Genomic DNA, 25000 nt, shown 5'->3' on the forward strand with positions numbered 1-25000 from the left:
ATTTGTTTGTGATTTATTGTTGATCTTTAATCAATTCTCAAATATTTATACACTCCCTCTTGCTCAAATTCTTTTATATCACATTCCTGTCCCAGGCTGATGTTTTCTTGGTGCTGCAGCTTTCCTGCTTTAAAGGTTGCTTTTGCACATTTATCAAGAGCAAATGACATTCTTATATCATCTGAAAAAAATTTGACCACTTGCAGTTGTGCTTTCATAAACTATACAGTTTTAAATCATCCACAAAAAGAAGATGAGAATTCTTTACACTTTGTTATTTTCTGGGAGAAAAATTGTAGACATGACATAATCTGTTAAGTAGACAGCTTAATAGGTTAAGGGCAAGACAAAAGAGCAGCTGACACAGAGTCACCCTTTGACTTGTTAACCCTGGAATAATAATTTGTCCTTTATCATGGCTTAACTGCAAAGTGGTTTGCCACTGTTTTATGGTCACTGTAATAACGTCGATCAGTGTAGGGTGTATCTTATACATTTTTAAGTGCTGTTTTACCCATGAATGTGGAATACTGTCAAATGCTTTTTGTAGTCTATCCATGCCATACTTAGTTTCTTCAACTTTTCCAGTTCTCCGTTATGACTTTTTTAACAACGAATGATCCTTTGTTCCATATGACTTTCTTTTCTTACCCTTTTGTTCTATTACCATGACTGAGTTTTCTCCTAAATGATTACAAATTCTGTCAGCATAAGTGCCAGTGTGCAGTCTATACATTGTCGGAAGGCAAGTTATTGGTTTATAGTTTTTAGTATAGCTTGCAGGTTCATTCTTAAGTAGGAGTGTTGCTTTTCCTGTTGTTAACCTGTTGGCATCTATTTGGGGTCCGAGTATACACAGTTCTCACTCATGGCTAAATCTTCATGTAAAGTTTTTAATACTTTTAGCCAGGAATTAAGTACTGAACCTGGGCCTGAGGTTTTCCAGTTAGGAGCTTTTCTTAACATTGTATCTTCTTTTTCAGTGGTGTTTCAATACCTTTTGTCTTGTTTCCCAATTCTCTATAAATCTTTTTTGGGTCATCAATAAATTGCTTGTTTTGTACTTTTCCTTTATATTTATCTGCATATCTTCTAAGTTTAACTTGTCGCCCATGTGATGTGGATACTGTTACATGTATTAATCTGTCTATAGGTGCTCTGTTTATGTGTGTAATGATGTATATTATTCCCTAAAGATATGCTGTCTGTAGCTACAACTTTCTGCTTGCCTTTACATTGAAAAAGAGCTGTGACCAAGTTGGATTTGCTTGACCAACAAAATAAAACACTGGTAAATTGCCAGCTGTAGGCATACCTCTCAACTTCCAGACATCAAAAAGCTGACAAGGGCACTTGAAAAATAGGTACATCAAGCCAAAAATATGGATTGCTAATTTCCATTAAATATGCATACTAACCATCAGAGTTCCAACCACTTTTGGTAGGCTTAGGGATACCACCTCAGAAATACACATAAAAAAGCACATGCAAAATTGCATTTAGACAACTGATTTTCGATGCATGTTACATATAACAAATCAACCAATTGCTACATTTCAGAAAAAGAAAGAAAAATGAGTAAGTAAACAAATACCAAAGGCACTGATATGTATACATTTATATCATAATCACACTAGCCAATGTGCTAGCCCAAACCAAAGAATGGGCTTCCTAAAAAGATGTCTCAAGTCTCTTGTTTTCCCACAAAAAAATGCTTTCTGCTTAGTTACCCATATGCCAGCATAACAGAACCCCTATCAGTTCTTAATAAGCAAGATGACTGCAAACAAAGTCATCTACAGTGCATCACAGAAAATGGCCAAAATAAGCCCCAACAAATATTAATGTCATTAAATTCAATAGTCAGAAACTCTGATTTGTAGAAGTAGTGCAATCTAGGTACCTAATACTATGACTAAAACAAAAGAGAAATAAAGCAAATCATGCATTTCAAAACCCTCAAAGCAATGTACACTTCACCAACAATAACATGAAGTTACATGAAATTGCCCTTCATTATGCTTTATATATTGCTGTACAATGCTGCAAATAAATTGTGAATAATTAGCACAAATCCTTATCAGAGACTCACTACGATGCCTTACAGTTAAGAGTAACTCACCTTATAATTCTCACTTAGAACATTCAGGATATAAGTAAGACCTGAAAAAGCATCATCCAACCAGTCTTCTAATATTTGCAGTGTATTTGTTACAGTTCTACTATATACGTGACACAAAAGCACAAATAAAAATAAATATCTTAAAACTTTCTGAAGTAAAAAACACCATTAGTTCACCTCCATGACTCCAACAAAGTTATTTACTGAAATAAGAATGCTGACAATCCATATGTATTGCAATTTGACTCACACAACACTTCACACACACACACACACACACACACACACACACACACACACACACACACACACACACACACACACACATATACATGTATTATAGCAGTAACCGACAACATGGGTGTGGTATATTGAAGATTTAGTCACGGTTGGTGTGATTTAACAAACCCAGCCGTGGGTAAATCTTCAATATGCCACACCCAGGAGTCAGTTATTGCTATTATACAATGACATTATTTAAGAAAAAAATTACTTTTCTTAAATAATGACTTTGTATAATTCCCATGTCCACACAGTACATCAGTGCTTTGGAAATCAAGCAATGGCAATAGGAAGATGTCTGTTGCTTTGTTTTTTTTTTTTGTTTGTTTGTTTTTTTAAAAGAAAATAATCTGTAACCTCCAGACAGTTAGTTTAGATGTACCAGACATGGAGGAAATACAAGGAAAATCAGGTATGTTTCTTTAGTTTTGTGGAATGTAGCTGATTTTTCTTGTATTTTCTCTGCTCTCGTGAGTATCCCTCCACCTCTTATTTTTTTGAGAAAGATTTTGCTCTAGGTTATTGTCACTGTTGTAGTGACACCCTGACCCCATGTGCAAAAATGGGAAAAGGGGTTCAGGATGGATGGATGTGCATTTTCTGAAGGAAAAAAAGTTTGAAATTGAACTGTATGTCATTATTTAGTGACTTCATTACTCAGTGATTTGTTGGAAAACCACAAATTTGAATAATGGCACACATTTCAGTTTCAGATTTTTTTTCCCTTCAGCCTAATGTGTGTCTACATATACCAATAAAGTCTGGCACTTTAGTGGCTGAACTTTTACCGTTGGTTTATTGTCGATTTACAATGGGCACATTGGTTGGGCTGACCGATCAGCATGCTCGTTTTCAAATGTTAATGGCCACTCATTGTATAATTTAAAATAATATCTGACATTGCTTCTATTTCATTATTAAACAAGCACCAAAACACTGACAGAGATTGGGAGTTAATTGTAGTAATTAAACCAATAAAGAAACCATAGAGTTCAAATATTGAGATTATTGATTTCAAAAGCCCACATTACCTAAATAATTAACATTTATCTGCTCAGCTTTTTTACAAATTTCCTTTTCACCATCCTCATCTGACAACAGTATTATGACACACATTTATAACAGTAGGGAAAAAAAATCATAGTTCTCAACAAAACATATAAAGCCACCAAAACATTTAAAATATTTACTTTTGGTTAACAGTTTTCCAAAATATCTAATCTAGCTAAATAATCCGTTTTGCCTCCAATACTGTTCAAAACACATCTTTCAAGTCCATACTTTATTACAATTTGAAATTAACATACCACACATTTTCCTACACAAAAAAAACATCTTTAAGCTCCAGACTATAAAGAAATACAACTCTTTCCCTGAAACCTCAGTTTTCAGTTGTATATGGGAGTATGTATATTCAGAACAGTATTTACATTTCACTGTCTTTCAAAAGGGCAGCTACAGTGTGTGTGGGTTGAACCAAGCTGAAAACTGATGCGGGGGTGCAGCCTGGATCATAGATGGTCTATTTTTTATTTATATATATATATATATATATATATATATATATATATAAATGTTTTAAGGTATCAAAATATTACAGAATACCCCTGCACCGCTACAGAATAAACTGCTTGTTTCAACTGAATTCTTAGGTTCAACAGCACCATAGCCAGACAGAAGGAAATAACTTGCTTTTAGTTTGTCACTGTAGCATGTATGCAAGTTTTTACAAACAAGCATTTGTCAGTGGACTTGCAGATTTCAGTAAGAAATTGGAACAAAAAGTTGGCACTCTGGAAAATGCAAAGAGCAAAGAATTACAATGTTAAATTGGGAAATCATGACTAATCTGGACAGTTGAGAGGTATGGCTGTAGGCCACACATCTTATTGTTGTTGTGTTTAATTGTAAATTATACCATGACCCCCCATTAATATTCCAAAACGTTTTGGAATATTAATGGGGGGTCATGGTATAATTTATGCCCGGACTTTTTCCATTACTATAAGTCTCTTTCAAAACACTGTCTCGCTATGTTAAAAGAGTTTAACATAGCGACACAGGTTTAAAAAAAGCAACGGAGATCTCCGTTGCTTTTTTTAAAGCTGTCTCGCTATGTTAAACTCCTTTAACATAGCGACATTAGTAAAAGCAACGGTGATCTTGCTTTCTCCGTTGCTTTTTTTAAACCTGTCTCGCTATGTTAAATGGGTTTAACATAGCGAGACAGCTTTAAAATAAGCAACGGACATCTACGTTGCTTATTTTAAAGCTGTCTCGCTATGTTAAACCCATTTAACATAGCGAAACAGTAAAAAGCAACGGAGATGTTGCTTTCTCCGTTGCTTTTGGCCACAGCTCTGATGTACTGCGTAGGCATGCGCAGTACATCAGAACTGCTGCGAATACCAGACAGCTGCGGAAGGGCAGCAAAGAGGCATTATACAATGCCATTATTTAAGAAAAGTAATTATTTCTTTTCTTAAATAATGTCATAGTATAATAGCAATAACCCACTTCTGGGTGTGGGTAATGTGGGATTTACCCATGGTTGTCTTTGTTTGGTCCCGAGGGCGAAGCCCTCGGGACCAAACCACGCCAACCATGGGTAAATCCCGCATTACCCACACCCAGGCGTGGGTTATTGCTATATTATCTCATGGCTTTCTTTTGTCACTTTGTATAAGTGAACATTTATGAAGTAAAAGATAAAAATGTTCTCTAATAAAAGCATACTGCTTTTATTTAGTCTTAAAGTATTCAACAACAAATTATTTTTTTTTATATTTTTGTGTAATTGCACCAAAGTCAACACAAAGTACAATGCAACAGATCATGAACTAAATAATCCAGAAAGGAGCAATTAAATATCACTATGCCTTCCACTTAACAGAGGTGACAAGTCTGTGAACCTTTGTTACTTTATTTAGTTACCCCATTTACGTAGAAACAATGAATGACTATGATACATTTTTACATAAGGGAAAGAATGTCCAAACATTGCTTGAAGACTAGGTTTTGGGTGGAAATAATTATGTATACACAGGGACAAGCAATGTTTTGTGTGTGTGTGTGTGTGTGTGTGTGTGTGTGTGTGTGTGTGTGTGTGTGTGTGTGTGTGTGTGTGTGTGATCAGTACTGTGATTTAACCAGCAAAACACCAATATTTCTTTAATTACTGATTATTTTATTTTTTTCTTTCTGTAGGCAAAGTCCCAAATCTGATAAAGAGAATACATGCTGGAGGAAACCAGAGTATGATTATTTATTCAGAAGTGGAGGTAAGAAGCAATGTATATGATTTTAGCTATTAACAGTTTTCCAGTAGTTAATGGTGATTGTACACTAGAAAGATAATTGTCATCTGGCTATATGTCTTTGACATAGCCGTAGTCATATCTACTAGGGAACTGTTGTTTCATATCCATTCTGTCTGCTCACCCTCCTTGCCTGTAAATAGCAGCTTCTTACTTCTGAAACCCAGATGAAAGGAGAACTACTTTGCTTCACTTTCTTACTAAGTGGATAACTACTGCTACTGACATGCATATACTAAATTCTGCTGCATACTGGGATGGTGACTTTTTGAGACAGGATGATTTTTTAAAGTGTACATCTTCCCAAAAAACTTAAATGATGTGCATTTAAAAACAGTTGTATAAACAAAATATAGAGGACTATGACTGGGTCACTGCAACACAAATGAATGACACAAGAGAAGCTAAATTTAAAGAATTGATGCTGAAGAACAAAGGTGTAGATGAAACGTATACAATAAGCAAATGTACAGAAAAAAGTTTTGCCTCTTGTCTTCACCTGAGTGACTCAGTCGTATAGTTTTAGATCTGATGTTATGACCACACAGTGAATCATTAGCTACTGACCTAAGGTGTTATGGTATTACACACACCAAATGTACCTTTGAACTGTCTTGTGATTACACACAGGGCCAGATTCCAAAAGAGTTGCTCTCAGTGTAATTCTGCCTTGACTCTAAAAGACCTGCTGTCAGTGTGACTTATTTTGGTGTAAGGCCTATCTATAAGCAGGCTTACACAAGGACTCCAAAACATCTGTTCTTAGTTTGCTCTCAGTGTAAGTGTTCACTTACACTGAGAGCAAGTCTTTTGGAATCAGGGTAACAGTGTTTGTTTATGAATAGTCCATCACTTGCACAGACTTTCTCAACAGCTTTCTACTTGCATACAGACCTAGAAGCCTAAGCCTATGATTTGTGCCTCCCATGTATGTCCATCATTGCCCGCATGCTCACTAAAGTTTCCCAGTAAGACTACAAAGTTTATAGTTGACAGCCCTGCTCTTCTCCAGTAAGAGTGAATAGCTCACAATTGCTAGGTGCACAGGCACAAAACCTGAGTGTTTCTGTGTCTTGCAGCTACAAGATGGCATCCATCTAACACACTGGAAGAAAGTACAAACTGTACGAGTTTCATCTGGAGTCTTATCAGTATCCTAGATCCACTTTGATTATTTGTATAACATTTAATCAACACAACATTAATCACAGCTATAAACATCTTATTTCACTCAACACTGCACACTGAAAACAGCAGTACTTTGGATATTGCATAACTAATCAATCTTTTTTTTTTTTTTTTTTTGCAGGGGGCCCCATTCCCCCAATCAATACATAAAATAATTCTGAGATTACATAAACCCAGAGAAAAAAAAAGGAAAAGGTGGAAATCAAACATAAAACCTCACATTCTCTTTCTGAAAAAAAAAAAAACAAGAGGAACCAAAATTAAACCACACATACCCATTTCCAAAGTACCAAAACATTGACCACACAAACCTACCAATCCTTCTCCCTCAGCATTCTGTGATTTACTATGCCAGTATGAGGCAACATATAGATTTTGCATCTATCTCCCACAAATGCAGAGGGCCACTTATAGCAAATGAATCCAGAAAAAGAGAGAAACCACCCCAAATCAAGAAGTTTGATTTGACAGCCCTAAAATGAGTTCAGCTGTACGGCAGCTATATAAACTAAGTAGTTTTCAACCCTTTACCCAGTTTAGCATCTTACCCTGCTAATAATGTGACACATTATATCCCTAAAATAATTTTTAACCAATATCTAGATTGTCTGACTCTACTCTACTCTACTCAGGCCGGCCTACCCGCCTGTCAGCCAGCACTAAAGTTAACATCAACTTTTCACCTTGCCTAATATGTAACCATCTCAGGCTAATTGTTTGCTAATAATTAAAAATAATCGTAGTCATCTATAGAAATATTCAGGTTTAATGAAATGTTAAAGTTTATAAAGTCTAGAAGCTGAGACATTAAGTTTTAGCCTGAATTAAATAATTAGAGAAGAACTAGAGATTGTGGCCTGTTGTTTATATGTTTCCATTAGAATAGCATTTGGTTCTGCATTTCCATATTTGGTACTTTACTTCCTTTTCCCCTAACTGTCATCTGGATGAGATGTCAAGTCAATGAATTAAACTGGTTGAGAATTCAACCCATTGAAAAGAACTAAAGATAAGTATAGCCTCTGAATTTATATATACCAACTCCACAGTTACCCAAACATGAAAAAAAAAGAGAGGAGCCTCCCAGTCTGTGATAATTACTGCTGTCTCACACTTAATTGCCTGTTGGAAAACAGTGACCAAGGAATTCAACATCGGAGAGCTGAATTCAACCAGAAGGATCCATCTCCCTACTGAAATATCAGGACTTGAAATGCCAAGTTTCTGACATGCCAAGAAAAAAAAATCTAGGAGAAGAGTTGTTCTTCTCCTTTAAAGTTTGTTTTTTTGCAAAGGGGGACCCCCTGCACCCCTCCCCCCACTGTGAGGGCACGCCCTCACCTTCCCCTGAACTTATATATACCAAGTCCGAGATCACCATATTCTGAGAAATGGCCATCTCAGATGTGGTACACCTTTTCTGCACTTCAGTCTCCACATTACAGGACTTGCTTATGCAGGACTTGATATTTCAAATTAATTCTGAAGGATTCTCATCCAGATGTACCTCAGTGAGATACAGGAAAGCCATTCTGAGACGGACACCTCCTCTATGTGTAGTCTGCACATCTTTACTCTGTCTGTGTGGGTTTTTACTGGGTGATCCAGTTATTTCCAACATCCCAAAGACATGTATTGGGTGAACTGGTGATTAATTTGCTTATCATGTGGACATATTGCAATGAGCTAGTATGCCTCCCAGGGCAAGTTACACTGCCTTGCACCTCTTAAGTATTTTGTAAAAAAGAAACGAGCCGGCTTCAGGAACACAAACCACAATTTTTTGCTGTTTACTGTGAGCACTTTCGTAAGAGTAGATACTCCAACTTCTTCAGACAAACTTTAGGACAAAAAGACATGCTTTATATATTATAAACAATTAGCCAATCAAGCAATCAAACAATTTAGATAGGCTCCAAGCCCAATCAACGTTAAAGTTCCAAACAAGTCATAAAACCTTAGTGTCTTAAGCAAATTACATTCAACAAGAAAAATCCATCAACATTGTTACCAAAAGGCACACAGTAAACAGCAATAAATTGTGGTTTGTGTTCCTGAAGCCGGCTCATTTCTTTTTTACAAAGTTTTTTTGTATGAGCAGTGTTTAGTTTGCACCTGTTAAGTGTTGGTATTTGCTGCAACCCCCCACTGCCACCCCTCCACTGTGATTTTGAGAAAGCTGGTTACTAGACAATGAATGAATCGGTGAAAACAATGGAATTGTGTGTATTCATAATTTACCACTGTAAAGCCTAAATCTTTTTTCTTTAATATTGCAAATCACCAAAACTTTAAGCAAACATTACACTGCCAAAACAATCTTGTAATATTGCTATTTTTTGTATTCATACCCAAATAAGCAGTATATTTATTTATTCACATTGCTCCAGAAATATTACAGTTCTCTTTATCTGATGCACAAAAATACTTTTTAGAGTAAAAGCATATTTTGCATTCATTGTATAAGACCACCTTTTATCCCAGACATAAACATTTGTTTTTTAAGGTAGGTTCACTAAGCATCAGTGTCTTGGTTATGTTTTAGTGAATCTGCTCACTGTTTTTTTTTTCTTTTTTCACTCACAATGCTACTCCGACTTATGTAGTGAACCAGTCAAGTGCTAACCCTTTAGCGAACCTTATAAAGGCACCCACTAGTTACAGCATAGGCTGTGGGTAGTACTGGTGTCCCGGTGTGCTTTTGCCTAATGTTGATAAATCTAGCATTGTAACCCACCGCTCTCCTTTGCCTACTATTCTTTTTTGCATAATAATAGGCCGTTTTGTCTGTAGATCCAGTAATGGACTAATTACACTAGAGACATTACTAACATGATAGCGTTCCCTCAGGAGGTGACTTTAAAGCGATACTAGATGCCAGCCTTATTGAAACATCTTTTAGGCAATATTTGATGCTGCTATTTCGCTAGCGTACTGGTGAGGGTGCATTCTGATATCTACTACTGCTTGACCCTTCTTTTTGCACCCCCTTTGCCCGCCACTTACTATTTAAATTATTATTTTAATCTTTGGCTTAGTGCAGACCCATCTGGTCCCCCAAACTGCTTTTGCTGAAACTCTAGTGAGCCTTACTGAAGTGACTGATTATGCAGCACTACACACTGCACTAATCCAGCATTAAACGCTCTCTCCACCTGTAGTTTCCTGGCGTCGTTCTCTATAGGTGCCAACACTAATTACTGTTTATCTGTATTTGGATACTGCTATTAAGAAGGCCTACCTCAACTATAGGTCTTCAAAGGGTTTTCTCGTGCTGACATTGAATGTCCTAACTGTGTTTTTTTCCCTCCTAAGAAACATTTTTGTTTTTGCAGTTTAAATGCTAATTGAATATTTTTTAAACTGACTCAGACTGCTGTAATACTTGCTATTATCCTGTTGCATTTAATGTTTTGCTTATCACATGCAAGGTATTAGTTTATCTTATTCTGTAAACCTTCTACTGCCTTATTTGTTTCTCACCTTACTTTTTATCTCCCCCCTCTACAACTGTACTCCTTTCTTTAAACTCCCTCCTCCTTCTCTGCTCCAATAACTTTTCCTGCTCTCTCCCTTCATCCCTATTATTTTTCTTTCTTTTTTTTTCTCATACCCTTCTGTTTAACATTTGGTATTTCTCATTCTTTTTTCAGCCTCTCCCCTAGGAGTTTATTTTCCACTTCTTCACTGCCAATCTGAATATCCTGGCCATCAAAAGAGAAGTCAGTGGTGGACAGTCTGCTCGATATCATATAAGTTTACTGCGACCTATTCTCCCCAAAGAAACTCAGTGTATGTTATCTGTTTCACATGTTTTAATAGTAGTATCTACCTTACTCAGGCTTCACCCTACCTGGCACACGTGAGAGCAGCCTACCTTTGGTCAATGCACTGGCCCCCCAACTCCATCCGTGTTTTTTTTTTTTTTCTAATTATAATCCACCTCTATCCTATCTCCACATCCCATCCTTCTTAGTTGTACCTTTTTCTCCTCAAGTGTACCTCCCTCTTTTCCCACTAGGTGGCAGCACCCTCCTATTAATAAGTCCTGCAATCAAACCTCCCTCTTAATTCCCCTCAAACCAACTCTTCCCAGACAGTGTCCCTGCCCTCACCTAGCTTAGCTGTAATTCCATCCCTTTTCTCCCTTCTTTTCATCCTCTGCCCTTAACAAGAATAGCCGTAATTTCATAATTCATCCCACCACTTAGATACACTTATTCTAGACACTGTCCGTCCCCTCACTAAGACTGCTGTAGTTTGATCTCTCCACTCTGTGTACTTTTTATATATCACAAAATCATACTCTTATTCTATCTTTTTAAAACAAATAACATAGAGTAGCTTTCCTTCACCATGAAACCTTAGGAAATTAAGCTTCTAAAGGTTATAACCCTCTTACCTGCCCCCCCCTGTTGTAGCTCTCCTCATAGCAGATCACTGATTGTTTCTGGCCAATCCCACCTTCTTTGCTCTTCCCACTCTGTTCGCCCTGCGGGCTCACTCCGCTCCCCTACCCTGCCCCCAATTTCCACCCACCCCCAGTACCTCTAACCTTATACCTTCACTAAGAGTCCCTCCCCCCTTTCCTCCCAATCAGACTACTCCTCTCCTTTAGTCCCTCCCTTATCTTTTGACCAATCAGACTTCACATTATTCCCCTCCCACTTTCCTCCAACACACCCCTAACACTTTTACTCTCACTTACCTTATCCTCCCTTATCTCTCATTCTCTCCTACCATCATGCATAGCCTGCCAACAAAGGCCCTTCTCTTCTCCACTCTCATCTTACTTCTATTGTTGCTATGCCAATTAACCTCCTTCACTACCTTTCATGTGCTCTCTTCTCCTCTTCCACCCCAAAACCAACCCACATCCCACTTCCACAATATCTCACCCTCTCTAATCACTTCACACCCTCTACTTCTCTTCAAAATAAAATTACTTCTAGTCACTTATAACACCCATAGATTTAAAGTAAATCCCTACCATTATTACATAGCAAACTACAAACCAAATAAACTTACCCCCCATTATACTCTCCTTCATTTAGCTGGTGATATTCACCCCAATCCAGGTCCTACCTTCTCTTCTACAAATCCCCCTACAAACTTCTCTCCAAAAAATCTGCCCACCTCCAATAATATACACATTAATAAAAATCTCAAATTCCTCACCTTTAACGCCCAAAGCTTAAAAAATAAAATCACACTCTTTCATGCTTGGCTCACCCAAAACTCTCCAGACATACTAGCCATCTCTGAAACCTGGCTTAAACCTCACATCAAAGACTCTGAATTCCTTCCTCCTGGATTTCATTCCCTCCGATCTGACCGCATTAATAAAAGAGGAGGAGGAGTTGCCTTAATCTACTCTAACTTCCTCACTATAACCCCATACCCTAACTCCATCCCATCTTTCAATAATGCAGAACTAGTCATTGGCATACTGCAAATGAACATCCACAAAAGCATCTGCATTATTTCCCTCTATATTCCTCCTGGTAATAATGTAAATACTTTGGAAGATATCCTCGCCTGGTCATCCTCTAACATTAAACTAGAAACCTTAATTCTGGGAGATGTAAACAATGACTGGGGAAATATCAATAATCCTAATTCCTCCCTTACCATCAATCTATTCAACTTCACTCAACTTACTAACTCCATTACCAGACCTAATAAAAACAACCCCCTGGCACCATACTTGACTGGATACTTGTGTCCCTTCCTAACAAAATCACTTCATCTGGTGTAATTCCTGACCATTTAGGAGACCACCTCCCCGCCTTCTCTATTCGAGCTACTCCCACTTCTCCTCACTCTCATCATTTCATTCAAACACGCAACCTAATCAACTTTAACCAAGACTATTTCTCTAGCTCCCTTAGGCTAACTAATTGGAACCCCCTAAAAACACTGCCACTAGACGAAGCCATTGAATATTTTAATTCTACTTTCTTAAATATCCTTAATTCCCAAGCTCCTATGATAAGAAAAATAATTAAATCTAAACCCACCCCTTGGCTCTCAAAAGACACAAAAAAGATTATGCACCAAAGAGACAAATCCTGGAAAGCTTACCTCAAACACAAACTGCCTGATATTTACCTTCAGTTTAAACAACTGAGAAACCTGGCCAAAAAACTAGTCATTAGAGATAAAAAGTCCTACTACATCAAATTACAAGAAAACCATACCAGAAATCCAAAACAATTCTGGAACTCCATTAACTCCCTCCTTACACCTGGTACTAAAAACAACCCCTGCCCTGATACCAGCAAATCTGACCCTGAAATTGCCTCACTTTTCAATTCCTTCTTCACTTCTTCCATTGCTGACCTAACCAAGACTTTTAATAACAACCCTCCCACCCACATTAATCTTACTCTCCCTTGCCACCCCCCCCCCATTTTTGAACTCAAACCTGTTCCTACTTACCTAATAAGGAAACTTCTCTATAAACTCCACCTTGCTCAAATGCTCCTGATAACATCCCTTCCTCCTTCCTAAAGATAGCTTCTGACTCCATTGTCATACCTATCAGCATCCTAATAAACAGGTCTCTGCTTGAATCCTATGTACCCAAACTCTGGCATTCTGCTTTCATTCATCTACTTCACAAAGATGGTAAGAACTGTAATGTCTCTAATTTTCATCCCATTGCTATCCTCTCCCCTATTTCCAAAATCCTTGAAAAGTGTATACACCTCCAACTCCTGCCTTTCCTTACTGAACATCAACTACTCTCCCCCACCCAACACGGCTTTCGCCCTGGACACAGTACCACCACTGCCCTTCTCTCTTTCCTTCATTCTGTGAACTCTGCTCGTGACTCCGGTAATGTAGTCTCAACTGTTCTACTAGATCTATCTAAAGCTTTTGACACCATCTCCCACTCCCTCCTTCTAAACCATCTATCCAACCTTAACCTCAGCCAAAAGGCTCTTTCCTGGTTCACTAGCTACCTCTCAAACAAATCCCAAGCTGTGAAATGGGGCCTAGCTACATCTACCTTCTTTCCTTCACCTACCGGAGTACCTCAAGGCTCCATTCTTGGCCCATTACTATTCAATATCTTTATTAATGACTTCCATAAAGTCATCCCCAACACCACAATTGTTCAATACACTGATAATTCCACCCTCATCTGCCAAGCCACTAATCAAACTGAACTCCAAGCCCTAACCCAAACTGCATTTTCTACCACCAAAAACTGGATGTTTCAAAATCACCTCTCCCTTAATGCCAACAAAACTAAGATCCTCCTCTTCCCACCCTCCAAATCCTCATCACTAGACAAAAACTCCTTTTATATTACCAGCTTTTCCAACTCCACTATCGAAATAGTAACCTCCACCAAACTTCTCGGTATATTAATTGATGACCAGCTGAAATTCAATCATCATATCCAGCAAAACATCAAAAAAACACACATAAAACTGGGCTTATTGTACAAAAATAACCACTTTCTGTCTCCTTCCACTAGGCTAACCCTCGCCTCCACTTATCTCCTTCCCTCTCTACTTTATGGCGCTCCTCTGCTCACTAATCTATCATCCTGTCTCTCCTCCAAATTGGAACAATGCTATAACAAAATATCCAAATTTGCTACTAATGCCAAGTCCATCACTCATCACTGCTCTCTCCTCCACTCTCTAAATTGGCTTAAACCCCCCAATCTACTGACCTTTTTCCAACTCACCATAGCCCATAAACTACTGTTCCATCCAACTAGCTGTCCTGCTCTTTCCAACATTCTTCTACCCTATAGTCCCCCTAGATCCCTTAGATCTTCTCATCAAAACTTGATCACTGTGCAAAAACCCAAGCGCCCAGCTGGCCAAATGCTTTTATCCTTCACCCTTGCTAAAAAAATGGAATGCCCTACCCACCTCTGTTAGATTCTGCCACAACCTAAACAACTTCAAAACATTACTTCATTCCCACCTCTATCTAAATAGAATTTGCAACTGCACTCTTCAACCTACTCCTTTCAAACCATCCTCCTCCTTCTCCCCAGGCTAACTTCCATTCTCTACTAAACTCTCTTAGTCTTTCCTAAATACTAGCTATATAGGCCACTTTTATATTTCTTACTTGATTAATCAACTGCTAAATCACCCTAGGCTGGCCTTCTTTTTCTCCTCTTCTCTCCTATATCCCTAGCTCAAGTTATTACCTTCCTGCTTTCTCTAACCTAAAATATTTTACTTCATTTTTTTCTAACTAAAAATGTTAATTTTACTATTTTGCCAATAGACTTTTCTATTGTAGGCTGTTTGTAAAATCCTGTTTCATCTATTGTTATATTTTTGTCTGAACTCTCTTGTAATCAGTATTGTTTGTTTTTTTGTGGAGCTTTTCTCCCCGGGTCTCCACTGAAAACGGGCCCCAAAGCCCAGGGGACCTCCCCGGTAATCAAACTGAAATAAATAAATAAATAAATAAATAACATTTGGTGCTACAGATACAGAAAGCCATAAACACCATCATCAGTTTGACAAGTCATTTAATTCTAACAGAGTGGGTTCATAACAAACACAAATTCCAGGACAAAACATACCATAACCATTGTAACCATTTCTTTCATGGAGCCAAATAAATTAAATCTGTATCAGTTTGAAATGCTGGTGAAAACATTTTGGTATTCCAAAAAAAGCAACTACCTCTGGTATAAAACACAGCATAATTACTGTAGCTATTTCCCCTTACAGCACCCGATAAAAACCATGTATCTCCTTAGAAATGCTGACAGAAGTATTTTTGTTCAAATACACACTTATCTTAGAATAACACAGTGACACCTGCAGACATTGTGATCAGTCTATTTTGAGAAATACCGCATTTTGTCAAAATGGAAATCCTTTTATTCTCAGCATGCCAAAACATCTGTAGACAACATAGTAAGTAAATAGCAGGGCAGTCCTGTCAAGCCAGGCAGCACAACAGTTGGTCCATTCTGGTCTGTCCTGTCCTCCACCAGAACAACTTGTAGCTTCCTCACACTGCCTCCCTTAGCCAAACTGACAGCTAGCCATATGCAGTGCTGAAAGACCACTCACTACTACCTTTCTGGATCATGAGTTGACCTAGGAAAGAAAATGGGGAAATGAAAAAGGGGGGGGGGAGATAAGGCTACACAAAAACTGCCTACCAAGCCGGAACTCAGCCTGCCTCCCTCTTTTCCTGTTAACAAGAATCCAAGAGCTATACTAATATACATACATAGCAACCACATATCAACTGGTCTTCAAATGCTATGATGAACAAAGTACTCAGTAATGAAGATACTAACTGTATGACATGACACAACCCATGTCCAAAAGGTAAACTCCATCAGCTTGACATCTTATGGGAATTCTATCAACTAAGTTCCAGTGATCTGTAACCAAAAAAACCAAGACTAGAACTGTTTGAGCAATCCTGTGGTTTAAAAATTTTAAGATAGTTTCAGTTGCTCTGTTCTTTAAAGACTAATGCAAAAATAACCAAGCAACCACTGACCCAGGATATATATGCTGAATAGATGCCACGTCTCTCAAAATAATAGATAGTAACCTTTGTTTGTGAGTCACTCCAATGTCATTACTATGTATATTAATAGTTATGACATGCAATTGACCAAACTCAGCACTAACATGATGGAGAGCTATAAATAACTGGTTTGGTAACTTGCTTGGATAGCCTCTCTAAATTACGTTCCATGAGGAAAGATCTATACCAAGATTTGAACCTCTTTGTTGAAGTATTATCCTGTTGGTGAAATGTGAGACCAGGGCCTTGGTTGACTTATCTCATGCCCAGTGCGGCATCCCTCAACTCTGAGTTGAAGAAAAAAGTCTATTCTCTGTCCTCTGACCTTTCCTGTCTCCTGAGCATTTCATTCCTCAACTCAAGGAAAAAAAAGAAAAGGTAATATACTTTGAAAAACTGTTGCAAACAATTTGCTAATAGTTATGTAATACATCACAGATGAATTAATTTCACTTCTGTTTGCAAAACTTTACAGACTGACATTTCTGAAATGAATGCTGCCAATCACTACCCTTAACAGCCTGTGCCAAGGGTGGCTGTCCTCTTCACCCAATTCCAATTGTGCTTCTTCAAGAGACAAGAGATTGGCCTGGGACAAAAACTCTCAGGTGACCTGCAAAAGCAAGCAAAGAAAACCAATGAATGACTATATATTGTTAAGTTAAAATGATCTAATATAGGTCGAAAAAGCCTGAAATGACCACCTACCTGTCTTTTTTATAAGTCCTATTGGCTGTCCTTCCCTGACTTGGATGGTGGCTTACCTATGAAAAGCAAGTGAAGAATAGCCATTGACTGATAAGCCTTGACTAACTAGTGCCTTATGCAAAAGAGAATCATGGTCTCTTGAGGCTACGAGGATGCCACTGTGAAAGACAAATGTGAAATTGTTTGAATCAGAAATAACACAAATCTTATGAAGGATAATGAATCAATGGATGAGACAGTGTAAGTGTTAGGGGAGCTATCTAAAATTACCATGTGACCTCACCCAGTCTGGAGTCTTGGCTCTGTGAATCCAAACTAGAATATTATTCTTAACTAATGATACATGAGACCATCTTAAGTGCATCCCGTAATGCAAAGACCCCTGCATATATCCTCGAAAAAAATGTCCCAAATGTTGTATGTGCCATAATCCTCTGCTGCTGCATTGGAATCTTCTAACAAAACTTCTAGCAAAGGTCTTATGATAAGGCACCAAGTGTCTATCAAACCCTTTAGTCTTGACCAATCCTTTAGTAATCACCTAAGAACTGACAACTAAATCTTAATGGTACTAGAAGGACTCTTTCTTGACTCAACAGGATGCTAAAAATCAAGCTAATAAACACGGCAACCAGCACCTCTTTGATTGGAAAGATTCTGATAATGTCAGTGTCATCATCTCTTTTCACACTAGGAGCTTAAGGATTTTGTCACACAAACTGAGTTATCCCTCTCCAATCATCCAAACATAGTCTGGCAAAGGAGTGGTCAAACAACGCTCCTCTGGAGCCAACTGTTGAAACTTGGATACCTGTAATTATGAGGGATAGTCAGTCAACACATTGCAAGACTGTGGGATATATTCAGCTGAAAAAGATTAATTTCTAAGCTGTGAAGAACCACAGTCTTAAAATGTAGTGAATCCAAGGTGACCGGATGACTTTCTTTGCAAGTACCAGTACCATGACCTGAGTGTCAGTGCAAAATAGTATTTAAATATTTTTTATAAAAATCATCTTTCCATATTACTGTGGACACTCAAACAGGTATGAGCTTCAAAAAAGTAATGTCTTTTCTCCATTCAGGAGTCCATAAGGAACGCCAGGTTAAGGAACACAACCTCTCTCTCTGAAATTTACACCCATTTCAAGCACAGCAAAAGCATCTGTGAACAAGTGTATCACATCAGTGGAAATCAAGTCATCTTCCCAAAATGACATGCCATTAAAATCCTTCAAAAAAAGGACCAGGGTGAAGGTCTGACTTTAACCTTTTGTTAGCTCTGACTCTACAGTGCTTCAGGTGACCTTCCTTGAGTAAATCTGTCAATGATCTAGAAACTGTTCTGTGAGGCCACTGTTATAAAATTTAGCAAACTAAAAAGCTCCATTACTTCACTAGCTCATACTTTCTTAGATAATAAGAAATAATGAATGCATGATTTTGCCAATTTGACATCTAACTTCTCCAGCCAAGGATCCATGAACTCTCAAATTATTCTTTTTTTTAGTCAAGTAACTTTTATTTGCAAACAAATACAAATATTGCATTTACAACATAATCTAAATGCTAATACATAAATAACTATATACATTATTTACATTTGGCCTGCAGGAAAAAATCAAAAAATGAAACCAGTTTGATTCAAAATACATAGACTAACATACAATTAAGTAAAGCATTTACAGTAATCAGGGAGAGGCACAGTCCAATTGTAGATTTTCAGTAAAATTTAGTACCTTTCTCCAAGGATTATTTGTTAATGTGTTAGGATAGATTCTCAGTTATTTAATCTTGATCTCTTTCTGTGTTATGTATTTCATTAATGATAGAAATTATTCCATTGATGGTGGTGAAGTGGAATTCCATTTCCTTGTTATCCACTTTCTAGCAACTGCTAGAATGGTCCACAATAAATAAGGATTGCCCCACTTCAAATGAAGACCTTCATTTATATTCAATAGCACTAAAGCTTTAGATAATATGAACAAATATGTGAATAGAGCTTGTAAAAACTTATTATCCTTCCAGAATTGTTTTATACTAGTGCACTCATAAAAATATGTATCCAGTCTGCCCTGCATGCTTGAGAACATCTCCAACATAAAACATTACGAGAAGTACTAAACTTAGCTATTTTATTTGGTGTGAGGAATGATCTATGGATACATTTTCAGGTATAAATTCTCTAATGTTGTGACCAAGAGGAAAGCAAGAGATTATTTTAATGTCTGTAGTTAAAGATAAGGAATGCCCCTTAGTAATATAGTTCTAATATTTTTCTTGGGTTTTGTTTTATATGTTATTAATATTTTATACAGGCTTGAGGTGATGTAGTTCAAGTTGAAATTGTTATAAACAATTTATATAAATAGATGACAAACTCTGTTTTTCCTTTGAAAGAAGAACTATTAATTATTCCTGCATAAATCATGGGAATATGACAGAACACTTTGTAGAAGTAGCCAATTTTGAGATGATAGTTTAAATTGCATTTCAATATATTGTCTATCAAGTACCTTATGTTCATTCATACAATATTGCCAACATATTACTTTTTAGACTCCCAGATATTTAAAGTGTTCCTGTGCAATTCATCAGTAAAATGTTTTGTAAAACTAAAGGGAATCAGTGCCTCAAACCAAAGCTTGATCTCTATATTCATGTTAATAAAATTCCTAAATGTATTAAATATACAATTAATGGAATTTAATTTAGTAGGTTTTGATGTATCATATTGTATACTAAAACATAGGGCATACCTCAACTTATTAAATTGATTGGTTAGTGGAAAGTTAACTGAATTATGGCTTTCATTTAATAATATGGTTAAATGTAAGTGCTTCCAGTTTGAAGTTTGAAGTATAACTGGTGTCTACCCAATTTATAATGGCTCTAATTATAGAAGCCTAAATATATGCTTCTATATCAGGAAATTTAATTCCTCCTTGTTCCCAAGGTCTAATATGATAAATAAAAGCTATTCTGTTTTTGTTTGGAAATCATAAAAAATTTAAGAAAACTGAGTTTATGTTTTTAAGAAATTTTCTCTTTGGGATCATAAGTATTACTTGTGAGATATATAATATCTTTGGTAAAGGTATCATTTTTATTAGTTGTAATTTGTCCTCAAAGGTTATAAACATTTTATTCCACATTTTCGTATGGGTTTCAATTATTTTTATAATGTTATTATAATTCATGTTTATTGTTTCTTCAATAGTGGTTCATAAAATAATGCCTAAATAATCAAAATTAGGTACTTTTTTTCAAAAACAAGAATTTTGATTTTGGTTTATTAAAGTGTAAATCAGAGATTGAATAAACATCATTATTAATAGATATAACACAATTACAATTGTTTTAGAATTAGATAAAGTGAGTAATATGTCATCTGTAAATATTATACTAGAGGTATAATGACTATCTATTTCTATACTCTTTATGTTTGGATCATTCCTTAATAACACAGCAACATTTTCAGTAGCTATCGCAAAAAGAATTGGGGGCATGGAACAGCCTTGTTTGGTGCCCTTAATTATAAGAATGCATTTCCAAGTAAATGGGCCTACTTTATATAGGCTAGATTGTTTTTATATATTCCTTAAAAGTGAAATGAAGCAAAGAGGAAAATCAAATAAAGTTAATACTGTAAATAAATAATTCCAATTTAATGAGTCAAATGCTTTTTCTATATCTAAACCAATTATTAGAGCTTCCTGATGTACTCTAATTAATATTTCAATGAGGGTTAGTGCTCTTTTAATATTATCATATGCATGTCTATTATTTATAAACCCCATTTGATCTTCATCTATTATCTGTGATAGTGGAATTTTTATTCTATGTACTAGTATGGACATAAATAGATTATAATCGTTATTTAATAGGGATATTGGTCTGTAAGAGCTACAGTGCTTGGGATCTTTATTTTCTTTTATAATTGGAGTAATTAAAGAATATTTCCAGGAAGGTGGTATGAAACCCTGTGTCTGTACTTCAATTAGTGTTTTGTGAAAAAATTATGTAATAGAAGGGGGTATACATTTCTATAATGATGCATCAATTACTGGTGCTTTCTTTAATATTGTTTATGACTTCTTTATATGTTACTTTATTTTTAAGGGATGATTTTAATTTTCTGGAATTTTCTTAATATTAGAAGCAATTGAATCCAAATATGAGAAGCTATCCACTGGAGTATTTGATTTATAATGTTCAGAGAAATTATATTTAAAGGCATCAAGAATGTCTCCTATATCAGATACTATCTTTTTTTCTCCTTCATGAAGTATGTTTACAATACCTTTAGTCTTTGATTGGCATTTAACCCTCATTGATAAGTTGTGCAAATGTTTAGGTGAAGTAGCGTAAGAGTTAATTTTTAGTTTTTCTAATACCAAGTTAGTTTTATATGTTAATATTTCAGTATACTTTTTTATTTAATTCTTCATTTTTCTTTTTCTCAATAGATGTGTGTGCTATACAGTTGATGTTTATTAATAAAAGTTTAGATTATATGCTTTTTAGCTCTAATTCCCATACTTTAAGATTATTTTTGAACCACGTTAAAAAAAAAAAAAAAAAATATATATATATATATATATATATATATATATATATATATATATATATATATATATATATATATATATATATATATATATATATATATATGGATCTAGGACTATTGAACGAAAGTTCAATAGTCCGAATCCACAATCACTGAACACACTTTAACAAAAGTGCTTTCACCGAAAAAGTGCTTTCTTTAAAGTGTGTTAAAAAAATACATTACATTTACGTTTTGCAAGGGGGGCAAGCCCCCCTGTGCCCCCGCATCCCCCCTACTTTAATATTCTCATTCCGAGGTTGCACTACAGTGGGGAAAAGGGAATTTTCCATATATATATATATATATATATATATATATATATATATCAAACAAGGTTTAGATTCTTTACATTTTGTGATATAGGCTCGGATTCTTTTAGAAATGATTAATCTTTTATAGTCAGTTTGAAGCTTCAGAAAAAGTGAATTATGATCTGAAATGGGGCAAGGGAGTATGGGGAGTTATGAAATTTTTGTTTTTAAATCTTGTGAAACATATATTTTGCCTATTCTAGTCGGATTATCAAATCTGTAATCCTGATGAGAGAAAATTAATTAATTTCTTTGTTTTATATTAAAGGTGTCAAATAAATTAAGTGATTCAGACCAGTCCTTGAAGTGCTTTGCAGTAGAGATTGGATACAAAGGCCTTTTATTAGTGGTTTCTGAGCTGTCTAAAATACAATTTAAATCTCTCTAATATTAAATTTCCTTTATAATTATTGATAATTAAATACAAATGCTTTTTAGCAGTTCCCACACCCTTGCCTGGAAACCAATATACGTTTACTAAGGTCCGGATTCTATTATTAAATTTTAATATAACAGAGGATATAAAGCCTTCTCTATCTTCATATTTATGAATGATTTGTGGGTCAACAATATTTTCCCAAAGTATCATAGCTCCTCTTGTGTTAGATTTATAAGAGGAATAGGCTACAATTAAATAATCATGTGAGTTCCATATATTACTATATTTAGTGTTGAAATGTGTCTCTTCAGAGAAAGATTACTTGAGCTTTATTCAATTTTAAATATCTTATTAAGTTTGATCTTTGTCTTGGATTGTTCAATCCATTAATATTTAAAAGTAAAATTGATAATTCCATGTGAGATTCTGGATGACGTTATAGATTGAATATAAATATATTTTCCTCATCACCCAATACCTCTGTCTCAAATCGTATGTGAGACAGATATTAATATATGCAGATGTGATTTTCAAACCAGTTTTCTTTACTTTCAAATGGTTAGTGAGTGCTAAAACAGGCATAGAAAAAAAATACATTTTGAAAAATGTAGTATAAAGCATATTAAATCTAAGAATAATAAATTTACATTTCAGCCCTGGAATGAATAACATTCCTAGTCCAGTAGATAAGCATTGGTCTATTGGACCAACTTTCTTTCCTCAAAAAATTAACAGAGACTTCCCAACACATTTTCTGTAAGATGAGATAGCACAAATATAATGTCAACAAACAATTCTTAAATATACTTAAGTTACAAAGTTCACTACTCTAAACTTGAATTTGTTATTAAAACAAACTGAATCCGATTAGAAATCTTTATGTATACTTTATAAGGAAAATAAATAATAGTGCTTAGGAGCAACCCAACACAAAATAAAGTCTCCAGCATCAATTGAATACCAGTTAGATAACAAAAGTATTATAACATCCAAGAATAACTTGTTACAGATAAAACAAAGTATCTTTAATTCAGGCACATAAAATAGGTAAGCGCTTTCACCAAAAGGCTTCCCCTTTGAGGAAGCCTTTTGGCGAAAGCGCTTACCTATTTTATGTGCTTGAATTAAAGATACTTTGTTTTATCTGGAACGAGTTATTCTTGGATGTTATAATAATTTTGCTATCTAACTGGTATTCAATTGATGCTGGAGACTTTATTTCGTGTTGGGTTGCTCCTAAGTGCTATTATTTATTTTCTTTACATCTTGTTTTGTGACTGGCTTTGGAGCATTTATCCCTTGGTGGTTTGCTTTTTATTTATCTGCTATACTTTATAAGGAATTGATATTCTATTAGTCAGATATTTCTTTTAATCAAATATATATTTAAAGCAAGCCTTTCCATAACTTATGATTAGAATATGTCACTAGTTCTATCTTATGACTAGCATTCTGACAAAATTATAACTTCTATTTACAGATCATTATAAGAGAAAGAGCCAAGCATTTTCCTTCTTATTGCATTCATAAGTAAAGGGATTGCATCCAGAAAAAAGGAGGTTACCACCACTCTATACTCCTCCCTCATTAGACCAATAATTGAGTATAATGCCCCATTTGGTATGTACCTCTCCAAACATCTGCACCAACTGGAAAGGCCACAGAAATACCTCAAAGAGAATCCATGGCCTCCAACACCTGTCCTTTGAGGACAGGCTCAAATCACTATCACTCTACTTGGTATCATACAGATTGCTCAGAGGTGATCTCTGTGTTACCTACAAGGCAATCTAAGACTCTGCCTTACTAGAGATGCTCCATATCCATAAGTCTAACTCCTCACGCATTACCTGCTTGAAAGGCCTGAATCTAATATGCAACAGCAACAAAACCTGATGGAGAGAGAGGCTGCTCCGTCTCTGTAATAGACTTTCCATTCACAACAGAGTACCTCACTGATCCTCTTCAAGCACAACCTTGATGAGTGGATGGGAAACCACAAATTTGTACCAGGGGTTCCACTTGTGCTCCTCATTGACAGGGGCAACAGGTGCTGACTAAGGTTTTTTTTTTTTGAGTATAAACTCTTGGCTAGGATTATAAGGGCCCCAGGTCCATTAGCCTAATAACCTCCTATGATCCTATATGTTACTCTAGAAGGAACAGATGTACACCTAAATTACAGACCTATTGTTTTGTCTAATGTATCCAATAGTGAAAGAGAACACATAGTAAATAAAAACAAAAATAATAATAATATACATTGTTGGTTATAAAAATATATTACTGTAAAACAACTTGGGTTTAATATTTCCTGACATGAGTACAACAGAATTAATAATTCCCATAAACTCAGAACTTTCAGCATTAGCAAACTTATGTTAAGCATTATTGAATATTACTTAACAGTACTAACAGTTATTATTTTTCAGTGTAGCAAGGAAACCTAGACGTTGCCCCTTTCAAAAGTATTGTTTATAAATATCAAAACATTCCTGTTTGTTCTTATTTGATGAGTAGTTCTAGTCAGTTTTCCTACAT

The 25000-nt window shown here is 35.8% G+C and overlaps 1 protein-coding gene across 4 annotated transcripts in view; it reads left to right on the forward strand.

The window, feature by feature from the left end:
• The window catches only part of LOC122793445 (probable E3 ubiquitin-protein ligase HERC4), a 1684714-nt gene that overhangs the window by 1205264 nt on the left and 454450 nt on the right, over nt 1-25000 (forward strand). For all 4 annotated transcript variants that reach the window (XM_044061446.1, XM_044061448.1, XM_044061445.1 and 1 more), the window contains one exon: nt 5612-5685. In XM_044061446.1, the coding sequence (XP_043917381.1) occupies nt 5612-5685 (74 nt within the window). The remainder of the gene's footprint in view (nt 1-5611; nt 5686-25000) is intronic.

The sequence above is a fragment of the Protopterus annectens genome, chromosome 2.part0, assembly GCF_019279795.1.
Source record: "Protopterus annectens isolate FY-2018-M chromosome 2.part0, PAN1.0, whole genome shotgun sequence".
Classification (NCBI taxonomy): Eukaryota; Metazoa; Chordata; order Ceratodontiformes; family Protopteridae; genus Protopterus; species Protopterus annectens.